The following is a 21,212-nucleotide window of genomic DNA, read 5'->3' on the forward strand; positions in this document are numbered from 1 at the left end:
TTTATTGATCTATAGCAGTGTTTCTCAACGTTAGAGATTTACTAATACAACCATGAATCACGTGGGAATTTCAGAAAATTTGGAAGCTGATCAACTAGATTTGAAATAGTGCTTATATTCTGCATTTCTAACAAGATCCCAGTTACTGCCTCTACTGTTAATCATGGATCACATTTGGGAAAGAATTCCTAGATAATTTTTCTTTCTAGATACTGATATGATTTGATGCTCCTTGTCTTCATATTACGTTTTATAAAGGAAACCAGAATATTTAAATTCTCCAAGATAATACTAAAGTGCTTGTTTGTTCATGTATGTTGCTTACCATAAAAATTTTATTTTACTTGTATTTAATGATTAATTATGAAAAATGAAATTAGAAAAATGCAGGCAATTTTTCATAGGTGTAGCTTACTAAGAAATAGAATTGCAGTGAAAACTAGGTATAATTTCAACTAATTGAATCTAACAAAGTTTTAGTAACACATTCATAGTTTTTATAGATTATTATTACCTTAAATGTTCAAAAATTAATTTGAAAACTATATATAGATTTTACATAATGAAATCATTTTTAGTTTTGATTTTTCTTACATAATTATTGCTGGAAAGCCATTAGCATTTTTCCCCTTTTACTCACTTAATACTGGTTCATAATAAAATGTTACGACTGAGGAACAGCCAAATGGGAGAATTAATAAGGGAGTGTAGGGGAGAGGTACAGAGCTTTTATGCCACCTTCCTAGTTCCTTGATGTGTTCAGCAACCTCAGCAGGAAGGTGTCTGGATCATATTGTTGAAGAGTTTTTACATTTTTGTGTTAAAATTAACTTACAACTAAAATTATACACATTTATGGTATGCTTTGAGATGTTGCTATATGTAATTAAACTGTGTAATGGCCAAACAGGTAAGCATCCAAAGTGCTGTCTTTCAATTTTTTAACAAAAATACATCATAGTATGAGGTATACTAACATTATCTTTAGTCACCCAGAACACCAGAACTTCCTATTCTTACCTATCACTTATCACCTAAAAATTAACCTTTCCCTTGCCCCCTTTCCCTAGCCTCTATTAGCCATCATTGTACTCTTGACATCTGTGAAATCAATCTTTTTATATTTTACATTTAAGTGATGCTGTAGTGCTTATCTTTCTGTGTAAGGCTTACTTCAACTATCACAATAACCTCCATTTCCATTTATGTTACTGAAAATGACAACCATTTTATCCTGTTAAAGACTGAATAGTATTCTGTTGTATATATGTGCCAGAATAGTATGAATTCTCTCATCAGTTGATGGACTTGCAGGTTATTTTCACTTCCTATTCTGAATAGTGTGCAGTAAATGTAGGAGTACAGTTTTCTCTCCACCATTGTGATTTTGTTTCCTTTGGATGGATACTCACTATTGCTGGATCTTAGAATAGTTCTTCTTATGGTTATTTGAGGTACTTCCCTGTTTATTGTCACAATTTCTGTATTTTCATTCTCCAGTAATGTGCGGATTCCATTTTCTACATATACTTGCCAACATTTATCATTTTGTCTTTTTGATAAGTCAGTCTCTTTGTATTAAGGTGACATCTCATTTTGATTTTAATTTGTATTTCCTTCATCAATAGTGTTGTATTGCATTTTTTTTCATGTACCTGTTGATACAACTACACACATGCATATGTTCTTTTAAAAAACATTTGTTGAACTCTACTGCCCATTTTTAAAATCTGTATTTTGTATTTTGGCTATTGAGTTCTTTACTTGCTCTGATTAGCAACCTTTTTTTAGATATATAGCTATTCCAGTTCTGAAGGTTGTCTCCCATTCTGTTGGTTGTGAAGAAGCTCTTCAGTTTGATGAAGTCCCTTTTGTTTATTTTCACCTAGGTTTCCTATGCTCTTGACATGTGATTCATTCCAGTGTTCTGAAACACATGTCATTTTCTTCAAGTCTGTTTCATGTTCTACAGTTGGGCTGTTACTCATTTTGATTTAATTTTATTTTGTATGTGGTAAGATGCAGTATGTTTAGTTTTATTCTTCTGCATGTGAGTGCCTTAAACTCTCCAGCACTGTTTATTTCAAAAACTGTCCTTTTTTCAGTATATGTTCTTACAGTATTGTCAAAGAACAGTTGAGGGTTTAATTCTAGGGTCTGTATTCTGTTCCATTGACTTGTGGATCTGTTTTTGTGCCAGCACCATGCTGTTTTAAGTACTGTAGCTTTGTAATATATCTTGAATTCTGGTAATATAAAGGCTCTGGCTTTGTTACTGTTGGCTAGCATTTCTTTGGCTTTTGGGAATCATTTATGGTGACACATAGATTTTAGAGGTGTTTTCTTTAGTTTTGTGAACAAGTCACATTTTTAATTTAATTGAGAGAGACAGACATGTGACCGAGAAAGCCCATTTGTTATTTCAGTTAATTCAAATACCTGTGATGGCTGATTCTGAGCCAGTCCAAAGCCAGGAGGAGGAGCCAAGAAAGCAACCCAAGTTTCCCACTTTGAGTGTGGCCCCTATTCTGAGCTGTCACATGGTGCTTCCTTAGGGTACACTTCAAGAGGAGAATAAAATTAGGAGCAGAGACAGATTTAAGCAGACACTGTCATATGGAATGCCATCTGACATCCATTAGGCCTATCATTGTCTCTGTCATTGGTATGTTGATGGGGATTACAATAAATCTGCAAATCACTTTAGGTCGTTCAGGGATTCTAATGATGTTGACTCTTCCAGTACATAAACACAAGCTGTCTTTACATTTTGTGTCCTTTTCGGTTTCTTTCATCATTCTATGATAATATTCATTGTAGATTTATGTTACTTAGTTGAATAGATTAATCCACAGCTGTTGAGTGGGTTAGGTTTCTTGATTTCTGTATGAAATGATGCATTTGAGTGCACAGCAGTATTGCTGAGTTTTACACATTGACTGCATCCTGTAGTTTGGCTGACTCATTTGCTCTTTTCAAGTTTTTTTTTTTCAACTTTTTAGTTTCCTGTATGTAAAAATGCCACCTACAAGCAGTGACAGTTTGAGTTTCTTCATTTCAATGTGCACTTTATATCTTTGTTTTGTCTAATTGTTCTGGCTAGAGCGTCAGTACTATGTTGAATAAAAGTGGTAAAAGTGGATGTCCTTACCTTGTTCCAAATTCTAGACAAAAAGGTTTCAACTTTTTTCCATTTAGTTTCAACCTAGCTGTTGGCTTGTTACAGATGTTCTTTATTATATTGGAGAACATATCTAATTTATTCAGCGTTTCAATCATAAAGGAATTGCTGGATTTTGTCACATGCTTTTTGTATTCCTGTTGCGATGACTATATAATTTTGTCTGTCATTCTGGTGTATCATGTTTGTTTGCGTATATTAAACCATCTTTGTATCCCTGAGTTGAATTTCACTGGACCATGATTAGTGACATTTTTAATATGTTCGATTCAGTTTGCTTGGACATCTGAGAATTTTGGCATTGGTGTAAAACTGGTCTTGTAAAATGAGTTTGGATGAATTCTCTTCCAATTTTGCAAGCAGTTTCAGGGAAAATAGACATTAATTCTTCAAATATTTGACAGAATTCAGCAGTAAAGTTATCTGGCCTATAAATTTTCTTTGTTTTCATTGATTCAATCTTGCTGCTTATTGTTGGTCTGTTTAGGAATTGTATTTCTCCATGATTTGATCCTGGTAAGGCATGTGTCTTCAGACTCTATCTATTTCTTCTTCTAAGTTATCAAGTTGGATCAAATTATTCATAATCATCTCTGACAACCCTTTCTCTTTCTATTAAGATAGTCATAATATCTTTCTTGCAGATTTTCTGTTTTTGAATCTTCTGTCTTTAATATATGTAAGTTTGTCAATTTTGTTTATTTTCAGTTTTTTCTTTTTTTGGTATGGGTTTTTAGTCTTCCTTTCATGTGTATACTGAGTTTTATTATTTCTTTCCATTTATTAGTTTGGGCTTAGTGTTCAAGATCCTTCTGCCTTTTTGATGTAAACAATGATTCCCAAAAACTTTCCTCTCAGTGCTACTGTTGATTCCATATGTTTACATCTTCTTTTCCATTCATTTTGAGAAGTTAGTTTGCTATTCCTTGATCTTTTCAGGAGTTGTTTTTATTCATGTATTTATGTAGTTTCTAAAATTTTTCATGTTACTGATTTTGCTGTTTTTTCGTTGTGGTCAGAAGAGCTAAATAATATGATTACTTTTTTTCCTGAAATTTGTTGACACATTGTTGTTGGACATATATGTTTTATCCTTGAGAATAACCATGTGTTGGGAGGAATGTTCAGTCTGTAGATGTTGGGTGGAATGTGCTGTAGGTGTCTGTTAGATCCAGTTGAACTAGGGAATATTTTAACAACTTTTTCTTTCTAGATGTTCTACCCATTTCAGAAACTGGAATGTAAGGTGCTTTTATTGTCATACTGGAATCTGTCTCTTCCTTTGAATCTATTAACATTTGCTTTGTGCATTTTGGAGTATCTATATTGATGCATATTTGTTTCTAGTAGTTATTTCCTCTTCCTGAATTGAACTGGCAGAGTCACATGCCTGCAACTCAGTAAAAAAATGCAACCACTTGAGTCCTCACTGATGCCTCTGATATGTACATTAGGAGATGGCTAGAATCAGTGGCTAAAATGTAATCTAGAAACCCAGGTACTCTGACACAATGCTCTGGTGGGATGTAGATATCATTTTTGATGTTGTAATTGCTAGGTTACGTTCCTGTCCTTTGTGTTTTGTTTTGTCAATCCATTTGGTAGCTGTTTTAATTGGAAATTTTAACTCATTTACATTGAAGGCAATTAATAGATAAGAGCTTACTACTGCCCTTTTGATACTTGCTTATTTTAGTGTGATTCTTTTCTTTTTCACTCATAATTTCCTGATATATTAGATAAATTTCCCTATTAGGAATGTTTTGATATGTTATTATTTTTGGCAAATTCGTTATGCATTCTTGCTTTGTGGTTACGTTGAGGCTTGCAAACATCTTTTGATTATAACATGCTAGTTTAAAGTGATGGCAGTTTATCATTGATTATAGAAGATAGCTAAAGAAATGAAGAACAAAGTAATACCAATGGACTGTACACTTGTACTCTTCCAATTTTGAATTTTCTCTTTTTTACATCTTTATATTGACCTGTTTCCTAAGGTATTAATACGTTTATCATTATTTTAAATTATTGGGCTTTTAGTCTTGATACCAAAGATGTGAATAGTTCACATACCATGTTTACTGTATTTGAGCATCCTGGATTTGTGTAGCTATTTTCACCAGTGAATTTTCTCCATGCTGTTAACTTTGTTTTTGCATGCATGTTTTCTACTTTTTTCATTTGAAAAATTCCCTGCAGCATTTCTCATAAGCCAGCCATAATGATGATAAATCTCTGAACTCTTGTGTGTTTACGACTGTGTTTATGTCTCCCTCCTGTCTAAATGATATTAGGAATACTGCCAACAGTATTCTTGGTAGGCAGTTTTTTTGTTGTTGTTGTTTGGTTTTGTTTTTGTTTTTCTTCAGTATTATTAAAGTTTCATTCTAGTTCTTTTTGGCACATAAGTTTTCTGCTGAGAAATCTGCAGACAAGCAGTTTGGGACTCATTGTGCATGCTTGCTTCTTTTGTCTTGTATTTATTTTGTCTCTGTATTTATTCTTTACCAGTTTGATTGAAATATGTCTTGATGTAAACTTGCGTAAAGTATCTTTGCTATATCTGGATAGCTGTATCTTTCTGTAGGTTTGGGAAGTTTCTTATTATTTTTCCTTTAATACTGTTTAACCTCTTTTGCAATCTCAAGTCCCTCTTGAACCACAGTAATTCAGATATTTGTGCCGTGATATTCTGTTCCAAATTTCCAGTAAGGTTTCTTCATTCTTGTTTCTTTTTCCTCCCCAAACAATATATTTTCAAATAGCCTTTGAGCTCATTGATTCTTTGTTGAGACTTTCTGTCATATCTTAATTTTGCTTAGGGTAGTTTTTGATTTAAGAATTCCTGTTTTATTTTAATTATATCCTTCTTTCTGTCACGTTTCCCTGTTAGAGAGTATTAGAATGGCATCTGTGTTATCTCAGTTAATTGGATTTCCTTAAAACAGCTGTCTTCACTGAGCGTTTGACAGTTTTGCATTTGAGAAGGTTGGGATTTTTTTGTGTGTGTTTTGTTTACTAAGTAAGGTCATAGTTGACTGGGGGGTTTTAAATATTTTACATAAAAAATTTTTTAAATGTTTTAATTTGAAAGGCAGATTTGCTTAGAAAGAGAGATCTTCCACCTGCTGGTTCAATCCCCAAATGCTCACAATAGCTGAAACTGAAGTGGTCCAAAGCTGGGAGCCAGGAGATTGTTTGGGTCTCCCTCATGGGTACAGCGGCCCATGGATTCAGGCTGTTTTCCACTGCATTTCCAGTTCATGAGCAGGGAGCAGGTGAGACACAGTCCAGAACACCTGTCCCAACTGTGCATTTTGACATACTGTGTAATATCATTTGCACATTGAAGAATTAGTTATTTTTTCCAGCATTTGTAATCTAACTTTCTTACGAATTATAAGCAGTCCACTTACTTTGACCCTGTGGATGCTTCTGCTACTTCAGTACTAGCTGTTACCTGCAAATTGAATTTCTAAAAATTTACTACCACTCACTCAGCACAATCCTTAGTTCTGATTTTCCCCTACTCCATAGTTGGTGTGAACCAGGCTGTAGTTTTATTTAGCTGTTTGCGGGAGGTTGGGGAGGCATGGTGGAGATTCTGTCTTAGCCAACCTGGTGAAGAGAGTCCAAAAATTTCAGTCAGTTGTTGGGCGACAGGGTAGGTTTTTATCATGGCAGCCCTACTATTGGATTTCAAGTGTAATAAATGGATTTCATTTATTCTCCTTCTGTACTCAGTGTTTCATTGAAAGAGGAAAGGACAGCTCTTTCCTTCCTGCTTTCTATAATGTGTTTTATTATTATACTAAAACAAGGCACTGTTGTCTTTCACCTGACTTCTAAATCTCTTACAAATGCAGCCTGTTTCATGACTAGGTATTCAGACTGGGGCTCTGAAAGGAAATGATCAAACATTTTAGCTGCCATCTTCCCAACACCGTTTTATATTACTGAATACTGCCTTAAGACTCTTAGGGGAGACTAGTTTCTTACTAATGAAGTCTTTTCCTTTGTCATTTTAACCTAGAGTTTTTATTTCTGTTCTGTACTGATTTTTCTATATAAAAGTATGCATTTTGTCCTTTTTGTTACTTAAATCACATTTGTATATCTAGCATTGAAAAAAACTTATTTCTTACCAACTAATGTAAAGTTTCTTAATAGTATTACCACTGATAGTAGAGGCTAGAAAGTTCGTTTTTGTCAGGGTGCTGTTCTGTATACTTCCCTTGTATGTGACATTAGCAGGCCCCTATTTGTTGCAACTAAAAATGTATCCTAACATTACCAGTTGTCTCCTGGAGGGGCAATGCCACATTCCTGCTTGAGAACTACTGGAATAGGACTTGAATTTCTGAGAATTTTCCTTATCTTGTTCAGTATATTTGCTATGAATTGTTGTTCCATTTATATATGGCAAAAACTGGAAATTGCCTATGTTACATTCCTGCCAGTTGTCTCACCCTAGAGCATACTTCCTTTAGGTCATTTTAATTACTAAGTGAAATGTTAGAACTGGAAGCGAACAAAAAAATGGAGAAGAAATTCTTATCTAAATTTCTACTCCCGTAAAATAAGGACGTAGAGCAACTAGATGGTGGAGAATATGAGAGTAAGAATTGTTATTATACACTGGGTTAGGACTACAGCTACAAAGATAAAGTTGGAATCTCCAACAATTATTATAAATTACTGTGGCACAGTAATATGGCCTAACATGATAATTGCTAAGGTGTAGTATATTTCAAAATTATAACTTAATATATGTATATAACTTGGCATTAGCCTAGCTTTATAATCAACCTGGGGGAAATTATTTCTAGAGCATTTTTACTTATGTAAAAAAAATCTTTAAAAGGTTTATGGAAATGCGTATTACTAAAAAGTACGTGTGGTTTTCAAAAATTTTTACACCAAAATCAGCTTATCGTTAAGCCCACATTTTCTAAAACTTTTAATAGACCCTTCATATAAATTAGAAATGGCTTGTTTTCTAACCTGATAATAGACTTATAAACCTGAATTATAGTCTTATATAATGATGCCTTCATGTACTATTTAACTACTTAGAGCTTTTTTACTTCCTCCTACTCAATAGAATGACTTTGTGCAATTTTTCCTCTGATGCTTCTTGTTAGTTCAATCTCCTGTTAAACTGTTCCTTACTATCAGCTTTTCCTCCTATTATTACTTTTAAGCTTAATTTTATGCAGTTTTCCCTATGGTTTACTGAAGATATGTTTTTAAATAGTAGAATGAGCCTGATGAATCTGTTTGGAATGCACAGAAGTTTCAAGTTGGACCAGATATTAGGTGGTATATGTGTGTAATCTTTGCACTTGACTTTTCCTTGAAAAATAAAGCTCCAAAACACTAGAATTTATCTTAACATTGTGAGTGAACTCTTTGTCTGAAAATAATTGCTACTTTATCAACTTTTTTCATAATCTAACAGTCACAGTGTTTTTATGCTTTTATTTCTCAGAAATAGGCTGTCAGTTACCTTTTGAATTTCATTATTTGATTGTTGTAAAATAATTAAAATTTTTAAATTTAGTTAATATTTTCCTCTTTTTCCCCCAAAAACACAGTGGGGTTTGCTCTTTTTAAAATGACATTTTTAAATATGAGTTTTGCAGTTGATTTAATACTGAATTTGAAAAGGCAGAATGTCTCGGTTCTAAATTGTATACAAATTTTAAATATAATGAGGTTGAGGCTTTTGTATTTTGTTTTTTTTTTAAGGCGGATTTCTTCCCTAATGTGGGAAGTTCGATATATAGAGCATAATACACGAACATTTAATGAACCTGGAAGCCCCATTGTGAAGTCTGCTAAATTTGTGACTGATCTTCTTCTGCATTTCATAAAGTGAGTTATTTTTTCATGCTTGATTATATAGGTATTAATAATTTATGGTGCTATTTTAAATGTAAAAATTTTCAATGTCAAGTATCGAAATACAAAAAATATTTATATACATTTCACTTTAACATAGATCCTCTCAAAATAGGAGCATATTTTGTCTAAAGAAAAAGCATTTTGTTATTTTATGAGGCAATAAGGTTATGAAAGTTACAGTTAAAAAAAAGCATGGATCCCTTTATGAATACAACTAGTAGTTGGATAATTGCCAATAGTAACTCTTTAAAGCCAACTAATAATATTGTAGATGGAATATTATTATCTGGAATTTCCAGTTGAGGAAAATAAGGCTTTTTTTATAGGTTTACTTGTACATGATGAACAAATGTATACCATCTGATTTAGGACCTTGTTGTTTTTTTTTTTTTTTTTTTTTTTTTTTTTTAAGATTGAGTTACTTATTTGAAAGTCAAAGTTATAGAGATAGTTAACTGGGGGTTATGGAAAGATGGACCTTCCATCCTGTGGTTCCCTTCCCAAATGGCTGCAGTTGCCAGGGTTGGGCCAGGCTGAAGCTGGAAGCCAGGATCCAAGTCTCTCACTTAGGTGACAGGGGCCTAAGCAATTGGTAATGTTTTTGCCCTTTGGGGCCCGTCAGCAGGAAGCTGGAATAGAAATGAAACATCTGGGATGTAACTGTTGAAAGCAGTGGCTTAACCTGCTGTACCTCACTAGCCCTGAAACCTTTTAATCTTAACAATGTTTTGCCCTATGAAATTTGTAAACAGAAATAGAGCTTGCAAGATTATCCTTCAAAGTAAATTGCCCCTTAATTATTGATCCATGACAACTATAGTTTAAGACAGAAGCATGTTACCACCTGATTCATTCTTTGTATTTTTTGTACCCAAAGAATGTTCTTTTAATTTGAAGACAAAAACAAAGCATACACTTTGTGCAAAAGACTGCTCTAATTTCGTGTTAATATTACTTGCGTTGGATAGTTGTTTTTTTCTTGTTAGGAGGAGATACCTGGATTTTAAAAGTTTATTCAGTTATCACCTTTCATTTTTGTAAAAGAGGATTAGTGAAACTTTTGTGTGTTTTTTTTTGTTTTTTTCTAAATACTTTTTTATTATTATTATTGGAAAGGCAGATATACAATACAGAGAGGAGGAGAAACAAAGAGAGGAAGATTTTCCGTCCATTGATTCACACCCCATGTGGCTGCAATGGCTGCAGCTGCGCCAATCTGGAGCCAGGATCCTCTTCCTAGTCTCCCATGCTGGAGGCTTCAGGCCGGCCTTAACTGCTTTCCCAGGCTATAAGTAGGGAGCTGGTTGGGAAGTGGTAGCTTCTATGCTACCACGCCAGATCCTCAAGTGATTTTTGAGGGCAGAATTCATAGGTCTTGATCACTAATTGTAACGGGAACCAAAGAATGGAATAGTGAAAAACCATGATTTACTTCGTTGCAAGAATGATAGGTCAATACAAAAAGAAGATAAAGGAGAAATAGTACAGAGTAAATTAGGTTTAAATGTGAAATTTTAGTGATGTTGGATATTCAGGAGTATTAGGACAAATGATGGGGATGTAGAAACTCTAATACAAATAAACTGAATTTTATATGCTTATCAGACCAAAAAGTACAGCATTAAGAGAAGATGACTTAAGGACAACATTTTAGGAAAGACCTAATATTTAGGAATAAAGAGAAGGAGTTGGAAAACAGGAGGTATATTAGCTTTACTTTGAAGACTGAAGAAAGAAGACTGCCCTACATAGCAATAGTTTGCACGAGACTAAGAAGTGATCATTGGGTTTGGCCTGGTGAAATAAATAGACCAGAGTAGAGGATGTACATAGATTTGAGCAGAAGAGACAGAGTATTCATGTATATAAGTAGTTGACAGCCTTCAGCATCAGCTTTTATCTTTAAATATGACTTGAGGGATAGATTTTTAATGGGAAAAATACTCACTCTAATATATTAACCTATTCTTCTTGTAATTTAGGGATCAGACTTGTTATAACATGATTCCACTTTACAATTCAATGAAGAAGAAAGTTTTGACTGACTCTGAGGTTTGTGAAATATGTTATAATCACTGCATTAGTATTATATGTAAAAAGAAATTTGTGCATTATAGTTTTCCAGTACAAGCTGTTAGAAAATTATTTTTGCCCAATGCTATAATTAGCTGTTTTCTAAAAATTATATCAAAATTTTTCTTTTTTATGTTATAATATTGCTAGATGAGAGATAGCTTTGTAATGTGTGTTTATTGTGCCCTGTATATGCTGTGGCTTTAAAAAACATGTAAAGAAAATAATTTAACAATTATACAGTTGACAACCCAAAAGTTCTTTATGAATCTGATAAATTCTTGCCTCAAAGGAAGAAGAGAAAGATGCTGATGTACCAGGAACTTCTACTCGAAAAAGGAAGGTAATATATTTTTTGTCTTAGCAGAAGTATTTTGTTTTAATTATTATAAGCTGTAACTGATCACTGACTGTATTAAAGCGCATTTTTACTGTTTAAGTATTTTTACTAGTATAATTGAACATTTCTGTTTTAGGACCATCAGCCTAAAAGAAGATTACGTAATAGGGCTCAGTCTTATGATATTCAAGCATGGAAGAAACAATGTCAGGAATTATTAAATCTCATATTTCAGTGTGAAGATTCAGAGCCTTTCCGTCAGCCCGTAGACCTCCTTGAATATCCAGTATGTAGCTTTTAAAATAATTTTATTTGCTTGTCAACTTGCTATATATATTATACATGACAGTTGAGAAGGTTTTTTTTTTAATCCTTCATTGCATCACATATGTTCTCATTATCTGCCTGATGATATAAAGAAACTAAATCAGACTTGGAGATCTTCCATTCACGGGCTCACTCCCCAAGTGGTCCCAACGCCAGAGCTGGATCAAGCTGAAGGCAAAAATCTGGAGTTTATTTCCTATCTCTCACTTAGTGCAGGGCTTCAAACATTTGGACCGTCTTCCATTGCTTTCCCAGGCTCATGTCAGGGATCTGAATGTAGAGGAACAATCACCCATATAGATGCCAGCATTGCAGGCAGCAGATTTACATGCTACTCCGCAACATCAGTCTTAGAATTTTTCCTTGAATACTCCTTTTCATCCTCATGTTAATTCCAGGAATTTAGGATTGCAGTTATCTAATAGGAAAGAATAATAATTCCTACTTTCTTATGGGGTTCTAGAGTTGCAATAAGCATGCATTAGGATAGTTTTAAATGTTAATGCACTATAAACAAATCTAATGTGGCATTATCATAAATATTTAGGCTATCACAGTGTATGATCTTTATGGAAAACATGTTGAAAGAGTAGGGTAAACATGATCCAAGTATTTGTTTTTGCTTACAGTCATAGCAATCTAATTTCACCTTAGATTTTTATTATGATTTTTAAAATTTTTTAGTAAGTTATTTAAGGTTGAATAGTTAGGTAGGCTATATGGTTTCAAATGAAAATTACAAATATTTTGTGAGACATAATGAGAAAGATGTAATACCATCCAACATTCTGTATTTTTGAGTATGTGTTTTAACTTGCTGTGATGGAAATATAGAAATTTTATCAATGAATAAATCAGAAGATGAACATTTTTGTCCCTTACAAGATCATACACATGAAATTTTAAATATGGAGAGACTTTAATTCCAGGATTTGGTTTAATGGGGCTAAGTCCCTCCTCTCCCATCCCCCACCATACCTCTCCCCCCACTCCCCTCCAAAAAAAACAAAGCCAAAGCTGAGAACTAGGAACTTCTTCCAGGTTTCCCATGTGCATGACAGGGATCCAGCTACTTGAGCCATCACCTGTTATATCCTAGGGTGTACATTGGCATGAAACTGGAGTAAAGAAATGCACGTTAATTAAGTTTGTGTATTTCACTTAAATTAGTAAAATGTTGATGCCAGTAGACTTTGTTATATAAAAAGTGCCCAGAACAGCTACTTAAGATGCTATACAAAAGAGACTGTAAACACATACTACAGGTATATATTATCATATGCTATTTGTGTGTGTGTGTGTGTGTGTGTGTGTGTGTGTGTGTGTACGCTGTTGAATACTATGTGTTTCTGACCACAGTGGACTCAACGTAGAAATCAATGACAAAAATTCCCAGTCACTTTGAAAAACATAGTTTCAAATCTATGAATCTAATAATTTGAATAGGATTTTTAAAATGAGTATAGAATCAGTTGTTTAGTCTATCCTGTCGTTTCAGATGCAGGTCAGGGTGCTCATGCTCAGTGAGCCTGGGTTCAGTACCTGGTTCCAGCTTCTCACTTCACGGTTGCTACTAATACGGAATCTTGAAGGCAATGATAATGGCTCAAGTAACTGGGTTCCTACCACCAGTGTGAAACATACAAGTAAATGTATACTGGAACTGGTGCTGTGTGCCTAGATCTGACAACTTATAATTCAAAGTTGTCAAAGAAAAGACTTTCCAGTCCCAGAGAACTTTCCTGGAAAACTCTACATTTTTTAAAAAAATCTACCACATATTTAAAAACATGGAAAATACCATGCTTTGATCAGATGACAAAAGACTGGAACTAGAGCAAAACCCTTGATTGAAAGGCCAGAGCTGTGGTGCAGTGGATTTAAGCCTCTTGCAATAGCTTCAGTATCCAGTATAGACTCTGGTTTGCATCCCAGCTGCTTCACTTCCAATTCAGCTCTTTGCTCATGCACCTGGAGAATGTGCTTGAGCCCCTGTTTCCATGTGGAAAACCTGGGTGGAGTTCCAGACTCTGGCTTGCTTTGGACTAGACCAGCCCTATCTGCCCATCCATTGCAGCCTTTTGGGGAGTAAACTGGCATGGAAGATTGATTCATATCTCTGTCTTCTCTTTCTCTCACCTCTCTCCCCCTCCGTTTCTGTAACTCTTACCTTTTAAATAAATAAATAATAAATGAAACCCTTGTGGTTTGTGTGAAGAGCAGGACAAGTTTAAATTATTAACTAGTTAAAGTAATTCTGCTGGGCCCTAGGTTGTTGAGGTGCTCCCTGATTGGTCCTGACCTCAGAATAACTTAGCATAAGAGTAATACTGGTGTGTGTGTGTGAGAGAGAAAGAGACAGACATACAGAGGAGCAGGGAAAGCCTATAAACTTGGGATATAAGTGGTTTGTCTTTAAAATACGAAGTTCTCAATTGAAGCCTTTGCTGTGTGTTACGGATTAATTAGTCTTGTGAGGGGCTATCTTTCCCCAGGTATGTAAGGTTTGCAGATAATGAAAGTATTAGAACATACAAATCATAGTTAATGCAGTTGGCCCTGTGATAAATAGATGCCAAACAGACATAGGATCTGATCATATAAGACCACTGTTCATGATTTAGAAGAAAAAAATTAAGAAAACTTTGGATCAAAGAGAATTTCCACCACCTGATAAAGAACACATATTTTAAAAGGGGCGGGGGCAGAGAGCTGGCTTTTTGGCCAATAAGATGTAAAGCAACTGACTGGAATGTTGGCTTTCCATATAAGCACTGGTTTGAGCCTAACTGCTTCACTTTTAATCCAGCTCCCTGCTGTGCAGTGGAGGAGGGCAGTGGAAGATGACTCAAGTTCTTTTGTCTCTGTTCTGTTGTGGAAGACCCAGTTGAAGCTCAAGGCTTCAGTGTGGCCCAGCCTCAGCTGTTGCAGACATTTGCGGAGAGAACTAGCAGATGGAAGATCTCTGTCCTTTTTCTCTCGGACTTTGCCTTTCAAATAAATTTTGCAAATTATCTTAAAAAAGAAAGAAAGCCTACAGCTAATATGATGCTTAATGTTGACAGAATGAATGTGTTTCATTTAAATTTGGGATGAAAATAAGATATGGATGTCCACTGTCATCATTTTTCACAACAGTTATGCAGCATAGCACTAGAAAGTCTAACCAGGGCAATACCAAATGAAAGATACACATGGAAAGTGAAACAATTTGTGAAGTCAGTAACTCCTATTGCACCATCTTCACTAAGTCAAGGTCTTAATATTTCCCAAAATATGCATTGTTGAGAAGAGGAAGTATTCTTCGTATGTTGAAAAATAAAAAAAAAAGATTCAGATCATTTTATTCTATACTATCATAGATTTCTGTGGTACATCTTCTGCTTTCACTTGTCTGTGTTCATTGCTTCCAGTGACATAGAGACCTTGGACAATTCTACTTCTCTGTAAATGAAAATGAAGTGGATGGATTTGTTGAGAACTGTTTACATTAATTTTTTTAAAACACACTTTTTAGGTTCATATGCTTAAATGCAGAGTGACAGAAATATAAGCTTTGTACCTATTCAGTTACTGTCCAAATTCCCATAGTAAGAGAGGCTGGACCAGGCTTATGACAGGAGCCCAGAACTCCATTTGGAATGGGAGGGGCCCAAGTACTTGTCATCATCTACTGCATCCCAGTGTACATTAGTGAAAAACTGAATTGGAATTAGTGTGTGTGCTGTTGAAACGAGCACTAAAAGCTGAACTGGAATAGCTGGGGAAACTGGCACTCCAATATGGGATGTGGGTGTCCCAATCAGGAAGTATGAGAACACTATACCTTAGTGCTCACCTTGAATTCACATTTTTTTTTTTTACTTCTGCAAAGCTCCGATATGTTACCAAAGTTGGAGCTACTAAAAGATTGACTTCTACATAAATGGGGTATTAGCATACTTAAAATTGCTTGTTAAAGAGTCGGTTAAAATTCCCATGCAGTTGATTTGAAGTTTGGTACTTTTTGTGAGATTGATTATTAATAGTTCTAGGACTTGGCATGCAATATTAAATTGTATGTATGTCTCTGCTGAGAAGTAAGTCATGTTTTGTAGCAATAATGATAATGATGATGATGCTTGTTTTCCCTCCCCTAGGACTACAGAGACATCATTGACACGCCAATGGATTTTGCCACTGTTAGAGAAACTTTAGAAGCAGGGAATTATGAGTCACCAATGGAATTATGTAAAGATGTCAGACTTATTTTTAGTAATTCTAAAGCATATACACCAAGCAAAAGATCAAGGGTATATAATTGTTTTCTGTGTCTAATTGAAAGAAAGTTTGATTAAATAACTAAATACTGCTATAATTTACACTTTAGAGCAAAGTTATTGTGGTCTGAATGGTCTAGCAATGGAAAGGAATTTGTTTTTTCTACTCATTTTTTCCTGTGAAATAACACTAGTATAATCCTTTGACTATTGAAGTATTGTATATATGTCATAGATGAGTTATCCTGGTATGTGATAGAACCATCTGGGCTTCTCAGCTATTTTTTTTTACAGTAATGGAAAGCAGCATTTTTGTGAGTGATTTACAAAAATAAGTGTATCATTTACTTGTATTTGGCCAGGCAGTACATCATAAGGATCGATATATGGGGATGAATGAGAAAGAATAGTGCACTTATAAATAGATAGTCATAGAAAACAATTTTAGACCCTCAGGGACAGTGTTTGCATGATAGAATTTATGAAGAGTTTTGTCTGAGCCATATAAATTCAAAGACTTTTGTTTGAAAATCTCAAAGTTTAGAACATTTCTTATCTTAACAAATAACTTAACTGTAATAATATTTTTTTACAAAAAGAGATTGGGAAAGGGGAATATAAAAAGTAATATTTAAGTTCTAAAATTTTAACAAAGCTTAATTTATAATTTGTATTGAATATACATTTGTTTTCTTATAAGGAATGTTTCAACATAGTTTTCCTCCTCCCCACCCAGATATACAGCATGAGTTTGCGCCTCTCTGCTTTCTTCGAAGAACACATTAGTTCAGTTCTATCAGATTATAAATCTGCTCTTCGTTTTCATAAAAGAAATGCCATTTCCAAAAGAAGAAAGAAAAGAAACAGAAGCAGCTCTGTTTCCAGCAGTGCTGCATCAAGGTATGTAATTTGCTTTATGTGGCATGAACTGATCTGTGACTTTGTCATCTGTGTGATAGAACGGGGTGTTTTTTAATACTTCCTTTACTATTCCCTATATTGCAGAAGGATATATTTGACATGCAAGTTCCTATGATGTGGAGGATTTTTTATCTTTTAACTAAAGCTTTACTAGTGTAAGTGCTTAAAATCAAACTGCTAAATCTGTACAGTAAACAGCATTTAGGATAGTGATGGTATCATGCTCTCTGTCGTAGGACTAGCTAGCATCTACAGCAGTCCTTCAGTCCTTCACTAAATGTTCACGTTTCAAAGGCTCACACCATGTGAAATCCACTACAAATCTCATGTTTTAACATATTTCATAATAGTTCAAGTATTGAATCCAGCAATATTATAAAACTTTTATTTATTCATAGGAAATTATACAAATGACTAACAGTAGTATTTTATTCACAGCCCTGAACGGAAAAAAAGGATCTTGAAACCCCACCTTAAGTCAGAAATCTCTACCTCTCCCTTTTCTACACCTTCACGATCAATACCACCAAGGCACAATGCTGCTCAGATAAATGGTCAAACAGAATCCAGTTCTGTAGTTCGAACCAGAAGCAACCGAGTCATTGTAGATCCAGTGGTCACTGAGCAACCCTCTACTTCTTCATCCACCAAGACTTTTATTTCAAAAGTGAATACATCTGCAATGCCAGGGAAAACAAGTAAGTGTCAATTACAGTTTCTAAATTTAAGTATATATGGTAGTATATTTAAGCTTTTATTTTGCCATAGCTTGTAGTAAGTAGCATCACACTGTTTTTTATTTCTTGATTTTCTGCTTTGAATTTTTTTGCTTTACTTTTAATTTTGAAAAAAATGTAGCTTAGGATTTTCAGCATAGAATGATTAGGGCCAAGTGCAATGGCTCAGTTGGCTAATGTTCCCCTTGCAAGTGCTAGGATCCCACATGGGCACCAGTTGGTGTCTTGACTGCTCCTCTTCCCATTCAGCTCCCTGCTTGTGGCATAGGAAAGCAGTAGAGGACAGCCCAAAGCCTTGGGACACTTTACTCACGCGGGGGAGACCCTGAGGAAGCTCAAAGTTGCTGGCTTCAGATTGGCTCAGCTCTGGCCGTTGTGACTGGGGATGAACCAGTGGGTGAAAGATCTTTCTTTCTGCCTCTCCTTCTCTTTCTAAAGTACCTCTCTCTAAAGTGCCTTTACAATAATAATAATCAAAGAAAAGAATGTGTAAACTCTGATCCAAACTCCCAGAATTTAAATCATAGTAAGCAGACTTAGGCAGTTTGCTTTAACTTGCCCACATAATCCTGAAATAACTAGATAGATTCAAAAATGGCTGCAGTTATAAAGACTTTCTGGTTGGGTAGTCTTCCTGAAGAGGCTTTGTTATCTCCCAGGCTTTGTCTTGGCTAAGCCATACAACTCGAGACAGAAACAATTTGGACCACTTTGTTTGTTTTTAGATTCAGCAACTCTTAATTTTGTATGTTGTTTCAGTACTAGAGAATTCTGTAAAACATTCCAAAGCCCTGAATACTTCTTCTTCAAGTCCTGGTCAATCCACTTTTAGCCATGGCACTAGAAATAATTCTACAAAAGAAAATATAGAAAAGGAAAAGCCAGTAAAACGAAAGATGAAATCATCTGTCCTCTCAAAGACATCTGCTCTTTCCAAGTCATCAGCTGTCATTGAGCAAGGTAAGATATTACTTGTATCTTTCAAGATATAGTAGATTCTTACAAGTGATATCTTTCTCACAGTTAATCTTCATAGGTCACTTTTGGGATTTCTGATTTAAAAGTCATCACAGTCTACATCGTGATAAATTTAAGGCTAAAGCATTCTAAATGGAAATAACAAGTGTATTGTAGATTAATTTATATTTTCAGACCTAAAGAAATATATCTTCAAAGTTTAAGCTGGATTTAGTTAACCAATCCTAACATTCATGCTGCTAGAAAGCATTTTTTAACTTGTTAATGGATAGGATGTGATAACTGACTTACTGAATGATCATTCATCTGAGTTGCCAGGTTTCTTGTACAGTATACAGCTTTTAACGCAGTTATGTTTGCAATTTCCTTAAACTGGACATTGTTTTTGTAAAGCCTTCATGTTTGAAAGCTGGAGAGAGTAACAAAATGTACCATATGGCATGTTAGAATGATAAGGCTTCTTCTTGACAACTGACAGCCCTAAAGTAAACAGTTTGTATCATGATCTCTGAAGTGTGTCTTAAAACATTTCCTCTTCATTATTCTTCCCAGAAAAGTCACTTAAAATTTAATTTCTCTACTAAACTTTGATTTTGGTTAATAGTTTTGGGGCCTACCTACCTGCTGCATAAGCTTAAAATCAGTAACATCCCATCCTTCTGTTTTGTATGTGAGTCTTTTTTTTTTTTAAAGATTTATTTATTTTATTACAAAGTCAGATATACAGAGAGGAGGAGAGACAGAGAGGAAGATCTTCCGTCCAATGATTCACTCCCCAAGTGAGCCGCAATGGGCTGGTGCGCACCGATCCGAAGCCGGGAACCAGGAACCTCTTCCAAGTCTCCCACGCGGGTGCAGGGTCCCAGTGCGTTAGGCCGTCCTCAACTGCTTTCCCAGGCCACAAGCAGGGAGCTGGATGGGAAGTAGAGCTGCCGGGATTAGAACCGGCGCCCATATGGGATCCGGGGGCTTTCAAGGCGAGAACTTTAGCCGCTAGGCCAAGCCGCCGGGGCCAACAGGTGCAGGGTCTAAAAGCTTTGGGCTGTCCTCGATTGTTTTCCTAGGCCACAAGCAGGGAGCTGGATGGGAAGTGGAGCTGCCAGGATTAGAACTGGCGCCCATATGGGATCCCGGCGCGTTCAAGGCGAGGACTTTAGCCACTAGGCCACACTGCCAGGCCCTTGTATGTGAATCTTAACACTCTGGATTTTGATTTTTCTGCCTCCGTAACATCTTTAGAGTCATTCTCTTCTCTCTTGTCTCTTCCCATGTCCTTAACATAGCCTGCATGATCTCTTTCTCAGAATGTTTTCTTAGTTCTCTAACTGAACTGCCTATTTTAGTTCTCAGCTCTTTCGCCAGTTAGTCCATCTACACATTGCAACCAGTGTTATCTTTTTTGTTCATTTCTCTTCTGGCTTGTTTGTGTACAGTTACATAAAACACAGAATTAAGATGAATTCTTCTCTCAGATCATATATGGAATCAGATTGTTACTTGCTTTTTTTTTTTATTTAAGCATGTTACACAAGATCCTTCGTCACTCGGTTCTTACATGTCCTCTTACTATCGTTTTCCCTTTATGTCCAATCCATAATAAACCACGTTGAAGTCCCTTTGACCACTTCTTCCTTCTCTAGAATTCCTTTTTATCTTCTACTTTAATAGTCTCCTGCTACCTTTCAAGTTTCGTTTGAAGTATCATCTTCTCTAAGGCTTTTTCTGGCTTCATTAGACAAAAATCAAATACTTCATTCTTTATATCCCAGGATACCCTGTCCATTACCTTCTGTGGTACTTAAAATATTGATAAAGTCATTCTATTTTATATTTCTTTATCCCTGAAAAAGTCTGGACCTCTGTACCTAATTGTATCTATTTCCCTTACAAGACAGAAAGTTCAATTAGAGAATTTTAAAAAATAATCCAAGCAAAAATTCGTGTATACTTGAATTAAGACCATGGAAGTGACAGTGGAGATTACAAAAGCAGAAACAACAAAATCTAAAGACTGTTGAAAAGATTCACATACTAAAGAGGCTAGGACGATCCCTGATTAAATTCAGGATATTTTGTTTTTTATTGTTTTTACTTAGTTGAGAGGGATGTGTGCCCATGTGTGTCTTTGATTAGGGTGCGGATAGTCAAGTCTGGACCTTTTTTCTCCTGTGTCTGCAGTTCGGGAAAGACGGGAGGCCACACCTTGATGTTGAAATTCATTAGCTCCCAGGGATGGAGGACAGACATTTGATGATGCCTTAGATACACCAGTGTGGGGAAGAGTGTTTAAAGAGGCTGTTACCTGAGTGCTTTTGATAGTTCTGAGACATTGTTGCCTTTGTTGCACCAGGGTTGAGAAAATCTCCCCAAGGTTGTTGGCTGAACAAGTCAACCTTAATGCATCCACAGACCCAGAAACATTTTGCAAAGCATGGCCAGGAGAGTTATTCAACCTCTTCTGCTTTGCATCCTCTGATAAGGCACTT

The 21,212-nt window shown here is 35.3% G+C and overlaps 1 protein-coding gene across 3 annotated transcripts in view; it reads left to right on the forward strand.

Annotated features, from left to right (window-relative positions):
- Positions 1–21,212, forward strand: part of PHIP (pleckstrin homology domain interacting protein) — a 129,061-nt gene that overhangs the window by 101,041 nt on the left and 6,808 nt on the right. For all 3 annotated transcript variants that reach the window (XM_058661242.1, XM_058661249.1, XM_058661244.1), the window contains 8 exons: positions 8,936–9,061; positions 11,074–11,143; positions 11,457–11,507; positions 11,641–11,790; positions 15,971–16,123; positions 16,827–16,990; positions 17,450–17,709; positions 18,508–18,708. In XM_058661242.1, coding sequence (XP_058517225.1) covers positions 8,936–9,061; positions 11,074–11,143; positions 11,457–11,507; positions 11,641–11,790; positions 15,971–16,123; positions 16,827–16,990; positions 17,450–17,709; positions 18,508–18,708 — 1,175 coding nt within the window. The remainder of the gene's footprint in view (positions 1–8,935; positions 9,062–11,073; positions 11,144–11,456; positions 11,508–11,640; positions 11,791–15,970; positions 16,124–16,826; positions 16,991–17,449; positions 17,710–18,507; positions 18,709–21,212) is intronic.

The sequence above is a fragment of the Ochotona princeps genome, chromosome 1 (assembly GCF_030435755.1).
Source record: "Ochotona princeps isolate mOchPri1 chromosome 1, mOchPri1.hap1, whole genome shotgun sequence".
Taxonomy (NCBI): Eukaryota; Metazoa; Chordata; class Mammalia; order Lagomorpha; family Ochotonidae; genus Ochotona; species Ochotona princeps.